The sequence below is a fragment of the Aspergillus eucalypticola genome (assembly GCF_003184535.1).
Source record: "Aspergillus eucalypticola CBS 122712 chromosome Unknown BO83scaffold_1, whole genome shotgun sequence".
In the NCBI taxonomy this organism is placed as follows: domain Eukaryota; kingdom Fungi; phylum Ascomycota; class Eurotiomycetes; order Eurotiales; family Aspergillaceae; genus Aspergillus; species Aspergillus eucalypticola.
This window is the reverse complement of record NW_020290275.1, coordinates 192,346-211,456: the sequence shown is the minus strand read 5'-3', so window position 1 is coordinate 211,456 and position 19,111 is coordinate 192,346. Positions and strand designations below refer to the sequence as shown.

Sequence of the window (19,111 nt, the reverse complement as noted above, 5' to 3'; positions counted from 1 at the left end):
TAATTAGCTGCACATGCCAGAAACGTAACCGTGCAGCCTGCCATAGCCGATAAGAAATACATACCCTACTAAATCCAGTTTGCCTGTGAATTTGTAAGCTAAACAGTAGGCTAACCGTTCCAGGATAGCTGCTCATTACCTAAGCAATTATTCTGCCGAATTGGAATTTAGCCCGGATATTTCCCCTCGCTGATAAAGAAGAAATTGTGCCCGTCACCCCAGAATGCCGTGATAATCCCCTACACCTTGACACTTGACATACGGCAGTATTCAGTTCCTCTTGGGGGAGACCATCACCGTTTGAACAACGATGCCGCCCCGCAGAAGAGCGCCGATCTCTGCGGCGAACCTGCGATCTGCGCAACCTTCAGAGGCAAGTATCAAGTGTATAACGATTTCCGGTAGAGAAGGGTCCCAGGCTAACGGCTCTTGATAATACAGGGCGCAGCATCTTCAAGGCCAGGTGTCGCGGAGACTACGAAACGCAGACGCCCTTCCCAGACCGCACAACCTCCCCGAGCCGAACAGCCGCCACCACCCAGTGCGGAGGAACAGCAGAAGTCGACCGAGGAGCACGAGCATTCGCATTCTACATACCGTCATCGCGATCCATTTGATGCGCTTCTGGAGCCTTTCTACTACAACAAGTCCCTCACGGATCCGATCAACACTGCGAAAGACAAATGGAACCTTCTGCCGGCTTTCCTCAAAGTCAAGGGATTGGTGAAGCAGCATATTGACTCATACAACTACCTTGTTGAGGTTCAATTGAAGAAGATTGTCGAGTCCAGCTCCACAATTCGAAGCGATGTCGACCATACCTTCTACATCAAGTTCACCAATATCTATCTGGGTTTCCCGCGCCGTGCCGACGAACCGCAGGATGCGCGGGCCGACTTCACCTATTCGACCGTGTCCCCGCAAGAGTGTCGCCTGCGTGATACGACGTACGCGGCTCCCATTCAGGTCGATTTCGAGTATGTCCGTGGCCGTCAAAGGGTCATGAGGAAGGGTGTCGCCATTGGTAGAATGCCGGTTATGCTTCGGAGTTCCAAGTGTGTGTTGGCAAACAAGACGCCGGCGGAGATGACGGTACTGAACGAGTGTCCTTTGGATCCTGGTGGTTACTTCATCGTGAACGGAACGGAGAAGGTCATTCTCGTCCAGGAACAGTTGAGCAAGAACAGAATTATTGTTGAAACCGACCCAAAGAAGGAGATTGTCCAGGCGTCGGTTACAAGGTGAGAGATCTTCTTGATTGATCGTCGAGAGTTTTGATGTTAATATGGTTACAGTTCTTCCAACGAGAGAAAGTCGAAGAGTTACATCGTTCTCAAGAAGGACAAGCTCTACGTGAAGCACAACGTGCTTAGCGAGGATATTCCCATCGTCATTCTTTTGAAGGCGATGGGTATTCACACAGACAAGGAGATGCTGCTGCTGGTCGCGGGTGTCGACAAGGTTTACCAGGAAGACTTTGCCATCAACTTCGAGGAGGCGATCAAGTTGGGTATTTACACGCAACAACAGGCTCTGGATTGGATTGGTGCTCGGATTAAGATCAACCGCAAGCAGTCGCCTTCTTACCGCCGTACCCATGTTCAGGAAGCCGTCGAGGCCATTGCCTCTGTCATCATCTCCCACATCGAAGTGAAGAACATGAACTTCCGGCCAAAGGCCGTCTATGTTGCGCACATGGCGCGTCGTGTGCTTATGGCCAAGAACGATGCCAGCTTGGTTGATGACCGTGATTATCTCGGAAACAAGCGTCTGGAATTGGCTGGTCAACTGCTGGCTTTGCTCTTTGAAGATTTGTTCAAGAAATTCTGCTTCGACATCAAGATGAACATCGACAAAGTTCTGAACAAGCGCAACCGTGCCGAGGCCTTCGATGCTTACAGTGTTATTACCATGCATAGCAACCATATCACCCAGGGTATGAATCGTGCTATCTCGACGGGTAACTGGAGTTTGAAGCGTTTCCGCATGGAACGTGCTGGTGTGACCCACGTGCTCAGTCGACTGAGTTATATTGCGGCTCTGGGTATGATGACGCGTATTAGCAGTCAGTTCGAAAAGACGAGAAAGGTCTCTGGTCCTCGTGCATTGCAGCCGTCGCAATTTGGTATGCTCTGTCCGGCCGATACCCCCGAAGGTGAGGCCTGTGGTCTCGTCAAGAACTTGGCACTCATGACCCATATCACAACCAACGACGAAGAGGGCCCGATTAGGAACTTGATTTTCATGCTCGGCGCCGAAGACATTCAGACTGTGGGTGGTAAGGAGCTCTACGGGCCTGGCTGCTACACGATCTCAATCAACGGAACACCCACTGCACTCACACGTCGTCCGAAATACTTCCTTGATGCATTCCGCAGACTGCGTCGGATGGGACGTATTTCTGAATTCGTCAGTATCTACATCAACCACCACCAGAGGGCCGTCCATGTCGCGACCGACGATGGGCGAATCTGTAGACCTCTTATCGTCGTCGAAAACGGCAAGTCTCGTGTCAATGCCCAGCACCTCGAGAAGCTGCGTAATGGTACAATGCAATTCGATGACTTCCTTGCTCAAGGTCTGGTTGAGTATCTTGATGTCAACGAAGAGAACGACTCCTTGATCTCCATCTACGAGAAAGACATCACAGAAACCACCACCCATCTGGAGATTGAACCCTTCACAGTCCTCGGTGCAGTCGCCGGTCTTATTCCCTACCCTCACCACAACCAGTCCCCCCGTAACACCTACCAATGTGCTATGGGTAAACAAGCTATCGGCGCGATCGCCTCCAACCAATTCCTACGTATCGATTCGATCCTATACCTTATGGTCTACCCACAAAAGCCCATGGTCAAGTCTCGTACCATCGAGCTGACCAAATACGACCAGCTTCCTGCCGGACAGAACGCCATTGTCGCTGTCATGAGTTACTCTGGTTACGATATTGAGGATGCCTTGGTCCTGAACAAGGGATCAGTCGACCGCGGTTTCGGACGCTGCCAGGTGTTCCGGAAATACGTCACCAACCTGAAGAGTTACTCCAACGGCACGAAGGACCGATTGAGCGGACCAACCTACGAAAACGACGCACCGATCCGCAAGCACGCGCTCCTCGAGAGTGACGGTCTTGCCGCAGTCGGTGAACAAGTCAACGCCGGCGAAGTCTACATCAACAAGTCCACGCCCGACCAGTCTATGTCCTCAGGCTTCCCCAACTCCGACGCCGGCCGGCCCGTCTCCTACATGCCCACGCCCATGACCTACAAGCTTCCAGATCCCGCCTACATTGACAAAGTGATGGTCTCGGTCACCGAGAACGAGAACCAACTCGTCAAGGTCCTAACCCGCCAGACCCGTCGCCCGGAAGTCGGCGACAAGTTCTCCTCGCGTCACGGACAGAAGGGTGTGGTGGGTATCATCGCCGACCAAGCCGACATGCCCTTCACCGACACCGGCATCAACCCTGACATTATCATGAACCCTCACGGTTTCCCCTCTCGAATGACAGTCGGAAAGATGCTGGAACTCGTCGCCGGAAAAGCCGGTGTCCTGGCTGGTCAGCACGGCTACGGTACTTGCTTCGGCGGCAGTCCCGTCCAGGAAATGTCCCAGATCCTTATCGACAACGGCTTCAGCTACGGTGGCAAGGACTACCTCACCTCGGGTATCACGGGCGAGGCCCTGCCATTCTACGTCTTCACAGGTCCCATCTACTACCAGAAACTGAAGCACATGGTCCAGGATAAGATGCACTCGCGTGCTCGTGGTCCTCGCGCTATCCTCACCCGTCAGCCTACGGAAGGTCGTTCCCGTGATGGTGGTCTGCGTCTGGGAGAGATGGAACGTGATTGTTTGATTGCGTATGGTACTAGTCAGCTTCTGCTGGAGCGACTGATGATCTCGTCTGATCGTCATGAGATCGATGTCTGCGAGCAGTGCGGTTTCATGGGTTACCTGAACTGGTGTCAGCGGTGCAAGTCGTCCCGGAGCGTTGTGAAGATGGCTATTCCGTATGCGGCGAAGCTGCTGATTCAGGAGTTGATGAGTATGAATGTTACGGCGCGATTGAAGCTTGATGATGAGTTTCCTGAGATGAAGGGGCGGTAAGCTGCCCTCCTAGTATTAAGGACGGGACATATGGATCAAGAGGAAATGAACAAACACCACAACAAATACAACAATTGATGAGCGGAAAGAAGAAGAAAAAGTTGGGCGTTTCATTTGGTTCATCGGAGTGTACATAAAAGCCGGTTCTGGATGTGTCTTTTCTTTGCTTCTTGTTGCATGCATAGCGCTCGGCGATCGTCGGTCGACTTATTCTAAATCTTATTGCAGATATGCAGTAAACATCCTCTCCATCCATCGTAAGTAACCTTACAAACGCCCGTCTAAATACCTTCTATGATCTCCCCAACAACCCTCCAATACCTCCCCCCATCCATCCGCATATGCTCAACATGCCCACTATCCCTCCCCCACTTCTCCCTCCTAACCACAACACCACCATCATCCCCAAAAACCCTCTCCGCCTCCCGCGCATGCTCCTCCACATCCCTCCACTCCACCAACCCATCCCCCTCCGAATAAACATAACACCGTCTCACACTCTCCCCCACAACACTCTTATCATTTAGCAATCGTCTCCCCTTACTCACCCCATCCTCACTCCCAACCACCCACCCCATCCCAAACATCACCAGCAACATACACCCCAGCAACAACCTCCCCACCCACTTCAGGATAACATTCTTGGGAAGACCGAACGAGAATGCGCGAAACGCTCCAACCAGTGATGGTTTCCCAGGCGCGCTGTCAATAAGCAGCGATGTGATGGGGAGGGTATGTCCTGTTGTGGATTTGTAGGAGGAGAGGAGAGTCGTGGTTGTGTAAACGCCGCCGTTGGAGAAGAGGTGGATGTGGATTCTCTCACTCTCGCTCTCTCTAGGGGTGCTGGTGGGTGGGTGGTGGAGGAGGAGGTAGTCCAGGGCTGGTTGAGTAGGATTCGTGTTGTTGTTTTTGTCGTTTGAAGTTCTGGTGAAGGTGGATAGTAGTGAAGGGAGGCGCATAAAGTCGCCCGTGCTGCTTTGGAGAGTCAGGATGCGGGCGCGAGGGTACAGGGTGCGGTATTGGGTGGTGTATTTTGTGAGGGCCCGTTGGGGGGCGTTCATCCAGAAGGCGAGGATGATTGTTTGTGGTGCATTGCTGGTGCTGGTGCTGGTGCTGGTGGTTTGGGGTGTAAGAGGGTCGTAGGCGTGGACTGTTGGTGAGAGGGTTATGGGTTTGGGGAGGGTGGTCATGTCTATGGTGGGTTGGGATGACATGGTGGTTGATTGAATCTGATGAGTGGAAGGAAGGGTATGAAGTGGTTTGGGGGTGAGGTGAAGTGAGGTATTCGACTTAGTAGATTATGGGCGTAACACAAGGGAATGGAATAGATCTGCTCATAACTTCACATCTGTCTGGTTCGGTTCCTGGATGATTTCCGGGGAATCTGCCGATCTTCGGCCGGGGAAAAAGCTGTCGAGCCTCGCGGTTAATTGTTCTACTTCTAGTGCCGTTTTAGTCACTTTAGTGGTACTTTGCAGGTCCGTCTCCCGTCGCCAAGAAACGGTCAGTTCATGGCTTAGTGATAGATAGATAGATAGATAGATACATCCTATCAAGTGGTGTGGGCATTGCAAGTGATCGAAATAGCCTCGTTAACGCCTGTCCCCGCTATGCTCTAAATTCCCGTCCTACGCTTTCGCGCTGCCTTCTATAGCCCATCCAATGACTTAAATATAGCGTGCCTGGGAAGCCAGCGGTCGTGTCCTGGTTGAATGATCAGGGGGCTGCTTCCCCTATACCTTGCAAGGGAGATCCATATTCTCATAGCCGATCGGCGTTCATTAATCCAACCTTGTCTGGTGTTATCTTAGGTAGGGGTTGCCGAGCCACTTGTATCTTTCTTCTTTCCTCGTAATGTTTGACCAGCCCCCTGAAACCGAGGCTTGTCCTCGAGTACCTGTCCGCTCTCGTCACGCTTCTTCACTGGCTTGATTGGATAGCCAAAGAATAGCTGGTTGTGGCCTATTCGCAGAGGCTGCGGGCCATTGGTCTTCCTGACAGGAGGGGGATGCTGCGGGTTCGTCGTCCCTGGGGTGGGAGTAGACGGTTTTGGTGTGGATGTTTTGCTTCCCTTCTTGGCATTCAGACGTTGTCCTCCAGTGAGGAAGTTTGACGAGACCGCCCGGGCACCAGCCGCGGCATCAGTCGACTCCGGGGCAATAGCAGCGTAGTTGATCGCCTGTGCCATGGTTCCATGGGGATGAAGCAGCCCACCAGAGGGCAGCTTGTTGCCCACTCCACTACGAGGAGTGCTGGTGCCGCTGGGGCGTTGAGGCTCTTCATAGCCCACCGGGGGCGCAAAATCCACTTCTAAGTCTGTCTCGAGTACGGAAATGGCATTGGTGTCGGTGGATGGCTTGGTTTCCAAGACTGCCATCTCGTAAACTTGATCATTGTATGCAAATGTGAACACATCTCCCTTTGTTAGGCAGGAGAAATTACGGAAAGCATTCTCCAGCACGGCCTTCGGGTCACTTATATCGAGGAACGAGGTGGATTGAGCTTGCAGCTTGATGAATTGACCGGGTGGGAGATCGGTTGACTTGACTTGTACGAGGTCACCGGGTTCCAGAAGGAGGGTTTGCATAAGCTGCGGAAGATCAACCAGTTAGTATCCTGCAGAGTACCTATCATGAGATGACATTACCCAGAAAGGTAGATAGATCTTCCCCTCTTCCGCAATGAACTCCAGCACACCAGCGTGCGTCAACCTTTCTCGTGCGCCGTTGTGAAGCTCGAACAACATCGGATACGTAATATGAAGGCGAGTAAGCTTGTCAAGAGCGCTGGGCGGCATGATGACCTTGCCGCCGTGGTTCACATTCTCTCTCTCCGGACCGGGCATCATGGCGACAGGATAGCAGCGATAGTATTCATCGAAGCGACGAGCAGCTCCATGGCGGAACATGGAGCCACCCATGACTCCGTTCATGGGATCGTCGTCCCAATAGCCAGATCGAAACTATCATCATCCGGGTATCAGCATGTACACACCCAAGTACATACCGGCGTCTAAGCGGGGAACTCACCATGATGCAAGCTGGAGTGGTATCCTATAGGACTTCAGACGAAGATCAACTGATATCACCAGTTTTCGCTACAATCCGAGCTGTACTCAGTAGCAAATAGGATGCAATCCGCTGCGGTGGCGAGAAAGCAGGGAAGAAGCTAGCAGGGAGAGCTGTTCGGGTGAAGGTCAGGAACGAACGGAGCGATCAGATCGCAGTGACGCAAACGCCGCCGCGATGATTTTCCGACCCGACCCCAGACAGCTCCATTTGCTCTGCGCAACCACTCTGCTGGAATTCTTCGTTTGACTTCTCCAGAACCATTACTTACTACGACCTTCGATGCATATGTCCCGGAAGGATCCGTAGAATCCAAAAAACACCTGATATCTACTGCGCAACTCCATGTCCGCCTCTCAGCCACGCCCCAAGCGAGCGGGTGAAGACTTCACCCGCACCCACCACCAAGAAGATGACGACGTGAACGGTGCCTCCAAGAAGCCTCGCTTCGATTTACGAAATCCCTCCGCCCTTGCCCCCGATGCGCTCGAAGATGATGCAGTTTTGGACGCAGACGAAATAGGACGCCGTGGACAACAAGTTCGCCGCAAAGCTGTCAACCTTGACGGTTACGACTCGGACAGTGAAAATGAAGGATTTTCGGCGCGCATCGAGGCCAAGTCGAAAGCAAGCAAAGAGAAGCACGATGCGGAAGATGACGATATGTTTGCCGAGTTGCAGGAGGACTTTGGTGCAGAAGAAGTCGACGCCGATGAGGCCATGCGCAAGAACAAGAAAACGGTACGATTCCTACGAGACGACGAGATCGAGGGCCAAGTCGCGTCATCCAAAGGCGGAGGCACTGTACATGCGGATTTCAGCAAAGGCGCCGACGAGGTCGACAATGAAGAAGACGAGAGCGAAAGCGAGGTTGGAGATGAGGAGCGCGCAAAACTCGATGAGGAGTTGGATGAGGAGCTTGGCGCTGGCGCGAAGAAAAAGCATGCGCCCGTACTGGACGCGTTTAACATGCGCACTGAACAAGAGGAGGGCAGGTTCGACGATCAAGGCAACTACATCAGGAAAGCAGCAGACCCGGATGCGGTCTATGACAGCTGGTTAGAAGGCGTGTCAAAGAAGGATATCCGTCGCGCCAAAGAGGCTGCAGAGAAGCGAGAGGAGGAGAGAAAGGAAAAGGATAGGCAAGATGATAGTGTATTGACATCAGACGCCCTGAAGACCATTATCTCACACCTCGACCGAGGCGAGACGATCCTGGAAGCGCTGGCAAGGATCGGCAAGGGAGCTCCAAAGAAACCTAAATGGCAGGCGAATCGCAACAAGAATCGGAAAAAGCAAGAAACTGCGAACGAGGACACCGAGATGGCCGAAGAGGATCCCAAGGAAACGGCTAGGAAGCAAGCAATTGATGCTATCACAGGCGCAGCCGATATTCTCATGACGAGAGGGCAGGCGGATATCTACGACACTGAACGCGAGATGCTCACTAGGCAATACCGCCGTGAAACGGGGGAGGACTGGGTTGACCCGTCTCCTGGGGACTCAGGGCCCAGTGAAGGAGCTCCTGCGATGTGGGAGTTTCGGTGGGCGGACGCCCGTGATGGCGGCGTCACACATGGTCCATACGATAGTGCGACGATGGAGTCATGGAAGAATGCGGGCTACTTTGGCGAAGGTGTCGAATTCCGAAGGACAGACACCGGTCAGTGGCAGAAAGAAGCAACATTTGCATAAACATCGTACAAACTTACGTCTACTGGCATTTACGAATACCATATGCTGGGAAACATTAATTGCATCATTATCATTCGAGCCTAGGCTCTTTGTTCAAAGTTGAGACCCAAATATCGCAGTACCCACAGCAGATGTGTTTTGAAAAAGCGCCAGCATTATCATACACCAAGCAATTCATCTGGTAAATGAAAACCGAACAATATAAAAGACGGGAAATGGTCCTCCGTAGGCCTTGCAATCCATGCCTCAGTGCCGTCTAATCATGGCAGAGGCTTCCCACGCACCAAAAGTCATTGAAGTCTCTATGGCAGAAAGGACTATGAAAGCTCCATTGCATCACCGTTCGTAGGAGCAATGAAGCTGACGGCACCTTGATCGCCGATGAAACGCTGTTCGTATGTGCTGACGAACTTAACACTCCGTGCAGGGTCGTAGAACAACCGGTAACTGCGCTGGACGTCATCAATGCTAACCTCCTTCGCCTTGCGCTTCTGGCTGAGCAGGTGAGAGGTGGTGATGATATTGCTGGCATAGCGTAGATTCGACTCCTGGCCGATCTTGGTGAGCAGCGCCAGAGCGTCCGGAGATAGGTCGATCTCTTCCTCTTGAGCGCGAATCGCCAGAATCTGCCTAATCTCATCGGCAGAGTAGGGCTGTGTGCTGACAATCACCACGCGGTCGAGGAAATCAAGGGGCAGGCCGTGCGGAGAGCTGTATGTCGTACCACGAATCCGGGCGTGGCCCCGGTTGCTAGCCATGATGACGATAGGTGCCAGTTCCGCCTCCAGAGCGCGGTTGATGTAAGAGAAGCATTCAATGTCAAGCATGTGCACTTCATCAATGAAGAGAACTCCCGGAATGATCTCGGCTTTTCCTTCTTCCTTCCACTCCGCCACCTTGGTGTTAATCTGATCCCTCACTTCACTCCTGATCTCACCGGTATCTCCAGAGAAGAGAGCCAAGAATCCTTGTGACCGCGAGTTGATCACATCAATCTCGTGAAGGCTAACGGTATGCACGATTTCCTTGCGAACCTGGAGTTCACCCTCGGGGCATTGGACAAACTTTGTGTCAGCTCCCATCGCATCATAGTCGCGCGACCGAGCGTAAGAACGTCCCAGCTTGGTAATCTTGCCCGAAGATTTGTCAATGGAGATAATGTCACCGGCCATCACTCGTTCTTTGGTCATTGAGTCGATCATCTTTGTTCCCATGTCGTAGATCGTTTCCATGTCGGTCGTCTTGATGGTGAGCTTTCCTTGTTTGTTTCCCTAAGAGATCACTAATGTCAGAAACTAATCATTGAGAGCTCGCCCGAGACCTCACTTACACCAGTAACACTGCGGTCAATCTGGATCTCAACCACTTCACCCTCGATGATCTCACTCTCCTCCTTGATACGAACGCCAATCGATTTGCGGAAGGCTTGTGTGAGCGCCTCAGTCTTGGACATCTCCATGGAGAAGATCTCCGACGCTGCGAGCATTGTGAAGGGAACATCGGATCCGAGGGATTGCGCCATACCCATGGCGATGGCTGTTTTACCAGTGCTGGGAGGGCCAGCAATCAGCAACGCGCGACCGGCAATCTTGCCTTCCTTGACCATTTGCAGGATTACGGCGGCAGCTTTCCTCGCCTTCTCCTGGCCCACCAGGCCTTGGGAGGATGCCCTGGGCTGTAGACTGTCTGCATCGACACCAAGTCCTCGAATGTGTGAATGAGCAGCGATGAGGTTGAGACCCCGGAGCTCCTTGGTCTCCGCGACGGTAGAAATAGGCTGTCGGAGAGTCAGCGGTGACAAACACCACGCATTTCTTCAAGATTGAAACTTACAGCAGCCATCGCGACAACTTGCAGATCGTAAGTATATCGTCAGGTCAGAAAACAGTCACGAGGTTCAAGGAAAGAAGCCAAAAATGGAGAGGTCTGGCCAGCCTGAGAGAGCGCGGAGTGGAAGAGCAGGCGAAAGAGCTGCTGGCCGGGAAGCCGCCTTGCAGGCCGCCCGGCAAAAAGAGCGATTGACCGTTTTTTCTGCCGGCGCGTGTTTTTTAAGCGCAAACGGGGTTTGGTTTGATTGCGCCAGGAAATCTCCGTTTGTCCCCTCATTGACAATTGCGCATTCACCTTTCGCTCAAAGTATACATATAGAACAATAGGAGAATGATATGTGTCTGGACTCGGCCTGTCGACCTTCTCTATTCCCCCGTTGTCCCGCCAATGTCGCGGTTACCATCGCGCCGTCTTCATTCCCATTCATTACGTTAATGTAGGCGTTTTTCCATTTGGGGCTTGAATTCAATCAATCACATTTACCTTTTCTATCTATCTATCGTGTACTTGTCTTACCTCAAGCCCCTCCTTCCACCCCTTTAATAATCAATTTCCCCCTCCTGGCTTCCTTCATCTACGTTGCGCAAGGCACATGGGATGTTGTCAAATAATTGGATTTGATTGTCAGGCCAACTGAACCCTTGTGACGTCGTGATATGGATACAGACGCCGGTGCTACGCGTGACCCCCGTCTCGCCAGACCCTTAGCCAGGCCGCCCCTGAATCGCCCTCCCTCTGTGGATGCTACTTCAAGCGCCTCCCCTACGCGCTTCAGACCTGGATCCCAGACGGTCGGAAGCTCCTCGCCCGTCGATGCCCAAAATGCTACTGCCGATCAATTCATACGTGGGATCTCCGACCTGGTCCAAGCCGCCGTGATTGCTGCCAACGGCAAATCCGAACAGGAGAGGCTTAAGAAGAAGAGAGATGCCACCGATGCCCTCCTTAGGAAAGCTAAAGTCCACTCTAGTTTTCCGTCCACTACAGCCTTTTTCCAGCAGTCCAAGGAGGAAGAGGACGCTGATCTGGCTCAGCTTGATAAATCCCTCGAGAAGCATGCCAACGACTACAGAGACCTGGAGAATGCTTTGAAAGCCAAATTTAGCTCGATCATGTCACTGGAGCCCCTAACCAGGGTAAATCAACTACAAAGTGAGGTACAACATGCGAAGAAGGATATCATAAGGCTGCATGACTACAACATCAACCTGGAGGGCAAGATGTCGGCGGTGCAGGATAAGGTCGGCTCATTCATTAGCCTGCAAGATAGGGTTAACTCGCTTGAGAAGGCTACCTCATATCACGCGAAACTTGCCAGAGAGAATGCTGAGCGTGTCACCAAAATAACCGCGGATCTAGAAACCACGTTGGCATCGAAGGAGCAAGAAATCAACTCGGCCGCTTCCAAGACACAGATGGATGAGTTAAGGAAGCAGACCTCGGACTTGACCAGGCAGATCGAAGTCTTGCAGGAGTCCCAGCGTGAATGCTCCGATCATTTGAAAAGGATGGACAAGAGTATGGACGATCATCGCCGGCAACAGGACACCCGGAGCATGGAGAACACACGATCGTTGACATCGCTTACAGCACGCCTAACTTCGGTCGAAGAGAAGAATAACCGGCTCCCCTCCCCTGCTGTAGTAACTGCGCCTGAGCCTTCAGCCAAGTCTGAAGAACTGGCGTCCCGATTACAAAAGCTGGAAGGGCAACTCTCGGGACAGCACGAGCGTCGCATCAAACAAATGGAAGATCAGCTTCAAGGATTGCAAACAATACAACAGATGAAAGACGACTTCCAATTCAAGGAAATCGAGGATCTCAAAAAAGTGTGGGATAGAGGCGCCCAAGAATTCGAACAGATTAGGAGCGACTATGCCCGGGTCAGCGAGGAGCTGAAAGGCCTGAGCCAAGCTCAAGCAGTAGCAAACCCCGCTGGGGTTCAGGCTCATATTCAAGGGATTGCGTCCGGACTTACGAACATGCAAAATATGGTGGAAACTCTGAGAGTTGCATTACATTCCCTCGAAACTCGGTACAACAATCTATCTACGGATACCATTGTGAAACACATGGTGGTGGCCATGCAAGAGATGTACCCATCAACCGCGCAGCTGACAGAACAAATAAACCTCATTAGAGCATGGTTTGAGCGGGATATTCCTCCACTGAAAGCGATAACAGAACGTCTGCACGTGCATCAGGTGAATTTGGTGGAACAGACGCAGAAAGACATGGCTTTGAGAATGGAGGAAATCAATCGCCTGAGGAGCCAACAGACCAATCTCTCCCAGTCGCTCGCCCCGGTCTGGGAGCGACTTACCGCTCAAAACCAGAACCGTTGGCTCACCGCTGATGATCTGCGGCAAATGCAGAATGATCTGACATCTCTGGCGGCAAAGATTGATGAACATACGAACAAACTTGACGGATACGTCGAGTCGCGCGAGGCAAAGGATCAACTGCTCCACGACGACCTAACAACGGGCAGAAACAACCTGCACATGCAGCTCCACGCCATTGCCGAAAGGCAAACGGAACTTGAGAAAATATGTTCTGAATTCCAGAAGGCCAATGATCTACCGGGTCAAGTCCGAGCCCTTGCCGTGAAACAGGAGGAGTTAATGAAGGGTTTCAGCAACTCGCAGAATGACGATTGGAGAGAACAAGTTAAGGAGCTAGCTGATAAGCAGGAAAACCTGGCAAAAAGTCTGTCTGTATATCAGGAGGAGGGCCTGCAAGATCAGGTCAGGGCTCTGGCAGATGAACAGAAGAAGCTACTTGATAGATTTTCTGATTCTCAACAAGACAAGATACGGAGGCAGATCAAGTCTTTGATTGACGAACAGAAAACATTGGCTGGGAGACTCGTCAGAACCCAGGAGGAACACGATCAGCTTAAAGCTCTTGTCGAAGCTCAAGAAGACCTCGCAAAGAAACTTTGTGAGATCCAATCGAGCAATGAAGACGACTTGAAGGTGTTGAAAGCCTGTCCAGATGAGCTCAAAGCAGTACTTGATCGTGTTTGTCAACTAGAAACCTCCACGCTCGAAAAATATCAGAATGTTGTGGAAGAACATAAGCTACTGGAAGGCTCGACGTCGAAGAATCTTACAGGTCTAACTGAAAGGGTGGATGGCCTAATGAAACTGGTCGAGAGCAGCCAGCAACCCCCACAACTAGAAGCGCCCCCTCAGCAAGAAGACAATCCCAATGCAATGAAAGATGAGGATGAAGCCAACGATCAGGATTCCGAGGTCGCCAGGTTCATGAGCATGGCTGAAACAACCCCAGCACGTGCCCTAAAAGAGAGGAAGAGGAAACGGCCTATTACATCTAATAATGCATCCGACGAGGATCTTTCCAGCTTAAGTCGGCCCGAATCACCGACTTCCAATGCTGCAGGCTCTACTGCAGGAGGAGACGCCGGGCCATCAACCGACAGGAAAAGCAAGAAAAAGAAGGGAAAGAAGCGGAAACTACAAAAGAATAAAGGACCGCAGGCATCAGGCAATGTAATAACGATTGACTGAAGGGGGGTTGTAGGTGTATAAAGCTAAAGGTTACCCCCCTGGAGGGAGCATTCTGAAGCAGTACACATCACGAGATTACGAATGTTATGAATCAGTCGTTAGTCTGAAGAAAGAAGAAGGAAAAGTTGGTTTCAATTCTGCTGGATATCCCCTTTGTCAATAATTCTTTTTCCTTATTTTTCTCCTCCACTCTCTTTGTGGTCCTGGGCGCCGTAAGCCCAGACCTTTCTTACTCTCTTCTATTCAATAGTCTTTTCTTTTCTTTAAAGGTCACGGAGGTAGGGGGAAAAGGGACCTGCACATAAGCAAGAATGTACAAGTGGAGTCTGAGTCAGTTCTGTCTGGTCTGTTTATACATCCATCCATCAAACCAAGCATGACTGTAGCAATCAATCAAGGAGCCTCCTGAAGGAACTTCAGAACAGCTATTAAGCAAAAAGCACACACATCAGCAAATCATCCTACTCAATTAGATAGATTAGAATCAAATACTACTACTCACCTTGCCTGAACCCTTCCGGATTCTCCGAAATCAACCAATGCCCAGCCTCCACATCCGCAACGCTAGCATTGGGGAAGAACTTCTTAATCGTCGGCACCGACTCATCGCTGACATATCTGCTCTTCGTGCCCCTCACAAACAGCGTAGGGCCCTCATACGAGACAGATCCCGGCTCCCGGTACGGGAAGTCAGCCATACCGGGGATGGCTTCGCCGAGGACGGCGAGCGGGACACGGAATTTCATGGTTTGATCTTCTGTCGAGCGGACCAGGTTGGTGAGGAGGAATTGGCGGATGGGGAGGGACTGTCACATTAGTTTAGTTGATTGTTATGTGCACACATTGAGTTCAGTTTGCAAATGTTCACTTCTCGGACTTACCTCCTCATATCCCTTGAGGATCTCATCAGCCTCAGACTGCTTAGTCACATTGGCAGCCTCGACATGCTGCATGCCACGAACGTAGAGGCCAAAATCGCTCTTCAGGGGTGCATTCACGGGGGCGTTGTCAACCGGTACAAGAGCCGAGACTAACTTGGGTGAATCGAGGGCAACTGTCATGGCGGTTTTGGCGCCCCTGTTTGTTAATGTCCATTAGTTTAGCCGTTTTGTTTTGTTTGTCTTCATATGCATTCTTCTGAATGTGTATGGAGTATCGGAGGCATATGTAGTAAGTAGGCCATGACATACATCGAGTGGCCGATCAGGACGGCCTTGTCTAGCTTCAGCTGCTGGATGAACTTGATCACGTCTTCGGCCATGACGGAGTAGTTGTGTTCTTGGGCGTGGAAAGATTGGCCATGGTTGCGGAGATCCTGAAAGAACAAACACAAATATGAATCACTGCTTTGATTCCAAATTTCTTCTTCTTCATAACTGGTTACACACCACTGTGAAGATCTCACGTTTCAGATCACGTGCCAGTGCCCTGCATGGTGGTTAGTAGCTTTCCTTGTCACTGGATGTTCGTCTTCTGGGGACAATCGATTGACAAAGAGAATGCTTACTTGCTAATACCCCGGTTATTCTGTTTCGAGCCGAACAGTCCATGAAGGAAGATGATAGGACTCCGATCAATAACATCGGCTTTCTCGGGCCCAAACACCTGGTAGGACAGGTCTGTTCGGAGGCCTCGTGATGTGGAGAATAAGCGGGCGCCCTGGGCGGCGCTTCGAAAGGTAGTACGGATTGGTTGGAGCATGATTGTGAGTGGCGAGTATGATGGTGATGACGATGCTATCTGAGAACTGCGATTGATCTGAGGGTTTATCTTGAGTTTGGTGCATTTAAGCATTGAAGATCAGCAACTGCCTTGGGGATATGACTAAGCAGCTGGGGAGGTGGTTTTGCCGTTGTCCCGTCGGCTTAATGGGATTGTCGTGCAGCAATATCCGGATGTCTTGGCTTGACAGGGGTATATATGTCGGAGGTAAGTTGTCGTTTGCTTTTTGTCTGGGGAATGGTTTTGGTTTGTGCTACGTTGTACTGCTGTTATTGCATTGGTGATGGAGTGATTGTGGTAGTGGAATGATTGTAGGGGCATGAGTACACTTGGATCTTATCTGATCTCGCGTCAATATATATATCGATAAATTGCATCATCGCTCTCTACTACCGATATGCCCAACTTCAGTCACCAAACAATGATGGAATTACTATGCTGGACCCCTCACTTCGGATATTAGTCGGAGCGTCTCGCTGCAACAGCGCACTTCCTAATTACGCTTAGGCCTCTAAATGATCGTACGACGCGAAAACAGCCGGGAAATCATATCCGGGGACTTACAGTTTGCGAATTGAGATGGTGGTTCTTCAGTCAGAACGACATTTGGCAGGAACCCATCTTCCATACTGCACACGCCAGCTTGACTCCGTTACTTCCACATTGCACCAATTTAGCTGAAGTTCGCAGAAGTTTGTGAGACAGCCATGTTGTCCCATACTATGTGTACTTGTCACGTCTGAATACGCGCTCTAGGGTGGTTCTCTTTTTACTATTCAACACTCGAAAATCGTAAATCGTCTATTTCGGGAGCTTCTTCGAAGTAAATTTATATACAAGACATAGATATTGTCGTCATATCCACCATGATATCCCCCGCTTATTCCTAAAACTGGTACACTGACACCTCATATCTAGGCGTCCAGAAGAGGAGGGACCTTCTCGCAAAGGTATTCAACAATAGCGTCGGGACCGCGCTCGACCTGGAGACCCTCGGGGATAGCGTGCAGCTTGATGTCGGGCTTGATCGACCGGGCAATGGAGTGGATCTCGTTGGCCTGCTCGGCGGACCACATGGAGGCGCTGAACTGCAGAGGAAGTTAGACACGAGCCATCATAACCGTAGTCGCTTTACCCCGCATTGTACAGGAAGCTCAGATGAAGAGAACATACCAGGACATCAGGCATGTGCTGCTTGACCTTGGACTCGACTTCGTCGATCTCTGTTCGCAAGCTCAGTTAGTATCAACCATCACTAAATCCCGCAAAGGACTTCGAGGTCACAGGTACTTACTCTCGCAGTTGTCAATGTGGATGATGGTGTAACGGTCCGAAAGGGCCTCAGCAACCCGTCCGATGAGGCGCTTGGCTCTCTCGGGAGCAGTGTTGACAGTGACGAGCTTGAAGGGTCCCTTGGGAGCAGACATTGTGACAGGTTATGTGCAAAGTAGTTTTCTGAATGACTTGAAACAGACTCGACGACTGCGACACTGTTCGCTTTTAAACGGAGAGCATGCGATTTCGCAGTTCAACCGGCACGACAGGCCGCGGGCGACATCCCCACGTTGTCGTGGGGAAGTGGGCTGTTTAGCGTATTCGCCGCCGGCTTTCGCCCGAGGCTCGGAAATCGAAAGCGTTGAAGTCAAGTCCTGGAGGGGAGCAAGTGTTTGGTTCTTGCGAAGAAAGTCGAATGCGGACTGGCTGCTGAGAAACGGATCGGTTCCCACCGGCAAAGGCAGTTGAGGGATTGCCCCTCCCACTTTGCTTGCCCCCCCACCCCGCGCGCATTGAGCTTCCCGGCCGGCCACCAGAACTGCACCCCGCGACGATATCGGGGTAGAAATATCCCGTGAGCGTACTTCAAAAGAGACATCGCCTCAATTGATCCCTGCTCCCTGACTTTGCATTTCTGTTGTTCATCAATTCCCCCTATTTCTTCACAAAAGCTCATCATGTCCAAGGTCGCATCTACCTTCTCGCGTATGTGGACTCGACCTTGCTTCTGCAGCTGTGTTGCTAACGCCATCCAGGCCTCGTGCGCTTCGTCCCCAAGTCGAACCCTTCTAAGGTTCTGATCGGTGAGCCCGTCGACGCCGCTGTAGATGTTGGATTGGCCGTCTACCAGGGCAAGGATGTCGCTGTGCGCCCTTTCTCCGGTAGCTCCGTCCTCAGCCCCGGCCAGAAGACCGACTCGACCGAGACCATTGAGCGCATTCTCTCGCCTCTGGCGCAGAGCGAAGTCGGCTCCATCAGATGCATTGGACTGAACGTAGGTTCAACATTGATCGCAGCACGGCTGTCTAGTGGGTGCGCAAGAAACTGACCGATCGCGCAGTATGTCTCCCACGCCGCTGAGATGAAGCTGTCTATCCCCGATGTTCCCACTCTCTTCATGAAGCCCTCGACTGCCCTGTCGGACCCCTGGCCCGCCCCGACCGTTCTGCCCAAGCTCACCCAGATCGATAACACGGGTGACTATGAGTCGGAGATGGTCATTGTGATCGGTCGTGATGCGAAGGATGTCAGCGAGGCCGAGGCCCTCGACTACGTGCTCGGATATACCGCGGCCAACGATATCTCTAGCCGCACGTACCAGATGAACCAGAGCCAATGGTGCTTCTCCAAGGGCTTTGACACTTCTTGCCCGATCGGTATAGCTCACCCTTTTTACAAAAGTGTTATTGCAATTCGTGCTGATGGATGAACTCTCACAGGTCCCGTCCTCGTCTCCGCTGCTCAGGTTCCCGATGCCAGCAAGTTCCACATTCGTGGATCGAAGAACGGAAAGGTCCTTCAGGATTGCCCCTTGACGTATGTCCTCCATTTCTAACATTCAAATTTTGTGTACCAAGAACAAAAGCTGACTAGCGACTTCGAACAGTGACCTGATCTTCAACGTGGCCCAGCTCGTCAGCTTCCTGTCCCAGGGCACCACCCTGCCTGCCGGTACTATCATCCTTACCGGTACTCCCCCCGGTGTTGGCGCCGCCAAGAACCCCAAGGAATTCTTCAAGCACGGCGACGAGTTCGCCGTCGAGCTGCAGCCTCACGTCGGCACCCTCATCACGAAGATTGAGAACCAGGCATGAACACTATGATAATGGTACTATGAGACGGGTGGGGGATTTACGGATTATGATGAGACATACTACT

General features: G+C 51.7%; 9 protein-coding genes across 9 annotated transcripts; 4 read left to right on the top strand and 5 right to left on the bottom strand.

Moving 5' to 3' along the window:
- Positions 1-310: 310 nt before the first annotated feature.
- On the top strand, positions 311-4,414 carry BO83DRAFT_351120 (DNA-directed RNA polymerase III core subunit RET1; the record flags this gene model as incomplete). The annotated part of the gene is made up of 3 exons (XM_025528931.1): positions 311-377; positions 449-1,241; positions 1,296-4,414. 3 exons carry the CDS (start codon positions 311-313, stop codon positions 4,108-4,110), a joined length of 3,675 nt encoding a protein of 1,224 aa, XP_025393101.1. The 3' UTR covers positions 4,111-4,414.
- BO83DRAFT_433149 (indole-diterpene biosynthesis protein PaxU) lies at positions 4,392-5,471 on the bottom strand (the record flags this gene model as incomplete). Its single annotated transcript, XM_025535658.1, has 1 exon — positions 4,392-5,471. Exon 1 carries the CDS (start codon positions 5,322-5,324, stop codon positions 4,392-4,394), a length of 933 nt encoding a protein of 310 aa, XP_025393100.1. The 5' UTR covers positions 5,325-5,471.
- A 106-nt stretch (positions 5,472-5,577) lies between these two features.
- BO83DRAFT_373915 (polyubiquitin-binding protein UFD1) lies at positions 5,578-7,292 on the bottom strand. The gene is made up of 3 exons (XM_025530072.1): positions 7,140-7,292; positions 6,758-7,072; positions 5,578-6,700 (listed from the first exon to the last, which is right to left on the bottom strand). The coding sequence occupies exons 1-3, from the start codon at positions 7,140-7,142 to the stop codon at positions 5,918-5,920; spliced, it is 1,101 nt and encodes a 366-aa protein (XP_025393099.1). The 5' UTR covers positions 7,143-7,292; the 3' UTR covers positions 5,578-5,917.
- A 120-nt stretch (positions 7,293-7,412) lies between these two features.
- BO83DRAFT_373914 (GYF domain-containing protein) lies at positions 7,413-9,051 on the top strand. The gene has a single exon (XM_025530071.1). It carries the CDS (start codon positions 7,524-7,526, stop codon positions 8,871-8,873), a length of 1,350 nt encoding a protein of 449 aa, XP_025393098.1. The 5' UTR covers positions 7,413-7,523; the 3' UTR covers positions 8,874-9,051.
- On the bottom strand, positions 8,922-10,802 carry rvb2 (RuvB family ATP-dependent DNA helicase reptin). Its single transcript, XM_025533730.1, has 3 exons — positions 10,707-10,802; positions 10,204-10,650; positions 8,922-10,144 (listed from the first exon to the last, which is right to left on the bottom strand). Exons 1-3 carry the CDS (start codon positions 10,713-10,715, stop codon positions 9,191-9,193), a joined length of 1,410 nt encoding a protein of 469 aa, XP_025393097.1. The 5' UTR covers positions 10,716-10,802; the 3' UTR covers positions 8,922-9,190.
- A 325-nt stretch (positions 10,803-11,127) lies between these two features.
- Positions 11,128-14,665, top strand: BO83DRAFT_1576 (uncharacterized protein). The gene has a single exon (XM_025526290.1). The coding sequence runs from the start codon at positions 11,360-11,362 to the stop codon at positions 14,234-14,236; it is 2,877 nt and encodes a 958-aa protein (XP_025393096.1). The 5' UTR covers positions 11,128-11,359; the 3' UTR covers positions 14,237-14,665.
- Positions 14,364-16,259, bottom strand: BO83DRAFT_373912 (putative alpha/beta hydrolase). The gene is made up of 6 exons (XM_025530070.1): positions 15,744-16,259; positions 15,625-15,664; positions 15,427-15,551; positions 15,118-15,313; positions 14,739-15,042; positions 14,364-14,661 (listed from the first exon to the last, which is right to left on the bottom strand). The coding sequence occupies exons 1-6, from the start codon at positions 16,028-16,030 to the stop codon at positions 14,630-14,632; spliced, it is 984 nt and encodes a 327-aa protein (XP_025393095.1). The 5' UTR covers positions 16,031-16,259; the 3' UTR covers positions 14,364-14,629.
- A 613-nt stretch (positions 16,260-16,872) lies between these two features.
- BO83DRAFT_422133 (uncharacterized protein) lies at positions 16,873-17,385 on the bottom strand (the record flags this gene model as incomplete). Its single annotated transcript, XM_025535022.1, has 3 exons — positions 16,873-17,046; positions 17,132-17,181; positions 17,253-17,385. 3 exons carry the CDS (start codon positions 17,383-17,385, stop codon positions 16,873-16,875), a joined length of 357 nt encoding a protein of 118 aa, XP_025393094.1.
- A 421-nt stretch (positions 17,386-17,806) lies between these two features.
- Positions 17,807-19,066, top strand: BO83DRAFT_1424 (fumarylacetoacetate hydrolase family protein). Its single transcript, XM_025526179.1, has 5 exons — positions 17,807-17,938; positions 17,989-18,227; positions 18,294-18,609; positions 18,673-18,769; positions 18,840-19,066. The coding sequence occupies exons 1-5, from the start codon at positions 17,911-17,913 to the stop codon at positions 19,045-19,047; spliced, it is 888 nt and encodes a 295-aa protein (XP_025393093.1). The 5' UTR covers positions 17,807-17,910; the 3' UTR covers positions 19,048-19,066.
- The last annotated feature ends 45 nt before the right edge of the window (positions 19,067-19,111 follow it).

What these genes read in the sequence shown, in the direction of transcription:
- BO83DRAFT_373914 (XM_025530071.1), top strand. Translation starts at nt 7,524, where the DNA reads ATGTCCGCCTCTCAGCCACGCCCCAAGCGAGCGGGTGAAGACTTCACC.
- BO83DRAFT_373912 (XM_025530070.1), bottom strand. Translation starts at nt 16,030, where the DNA reads ATGCTTAAATGCACCAAACTCAAGATAAACCCTCAGATCAATCGCAGT. An exon ending in AATAACCGGGGTATTAGCAA is followed by an intron (nt 15,665 to 15,743) that starts GTAAGCATTCTC and finishes ACCACCATGCAG; the next exon opens with GGCACTGGCACGTGATCTGA. An exon ending in AACGTGAGATCTTCACAGTG is followed by an intron (nt 15,552 to 15,624) that starts GTGTGTAACCAG and finishes TTGTTCTTTCAG; the next exon opens with GATCTCCGCAACCATGGCCA.
- BO83DRAFT_1576 (XM_025526290.1), top strand. Translation starts at nt 11,360, where the DNA reads ATGGATACAGACGCCGGTGCTACGCGTGACCCCCGTCTCGCCAGACCC.
- BO83DRAFT_373915 (XM_025530072.1), bottom strand. An exon ending in AGATCTATCTACCTTTCTGG is followed by an intron (nt 6,701 to 6,757) that starts GTAATGTCATCT and finishes GATCTTCCGCAG; the next exon opens with CTTATGCAAACCCTCCTTCT.
- BO83DRAFT_1424 (XM_025526179.1), top strand. Translation starts at nt 17,911, where the DNA reads ATGTCCAAGGTCGCATCTACCTTCTCGC. An exon ending in GGTCGCATCTACCTTCTCGC is followed by an intron (nt 17,939 to 17,988) that starts GTATGTGGACTC and finishes AACGCCATCCAG; the next exon opens with GCCTCGTGCGCTTCGTCCCC. An exon ending in CTTCAGGATTGCCCCTTGAC is followed by an intron (nt 18,770 to 18,839) that starts GTATGTCCTCCA and finishes GACTTCGAACAG; the next exon opens with TGACCTGATCTTCAACGTGG.
- rvb2 (XM_025533730.1), bottom strand. An exon ending in TTGACCGCAGTGTTACTGGT is followed by an intron (nt 10,145 to 10,203) that starts GTAAGTGAGGTC and finishes GTGATCTCTTAG; the next exon opens with GGAAACAAACAAGGAAAGCT.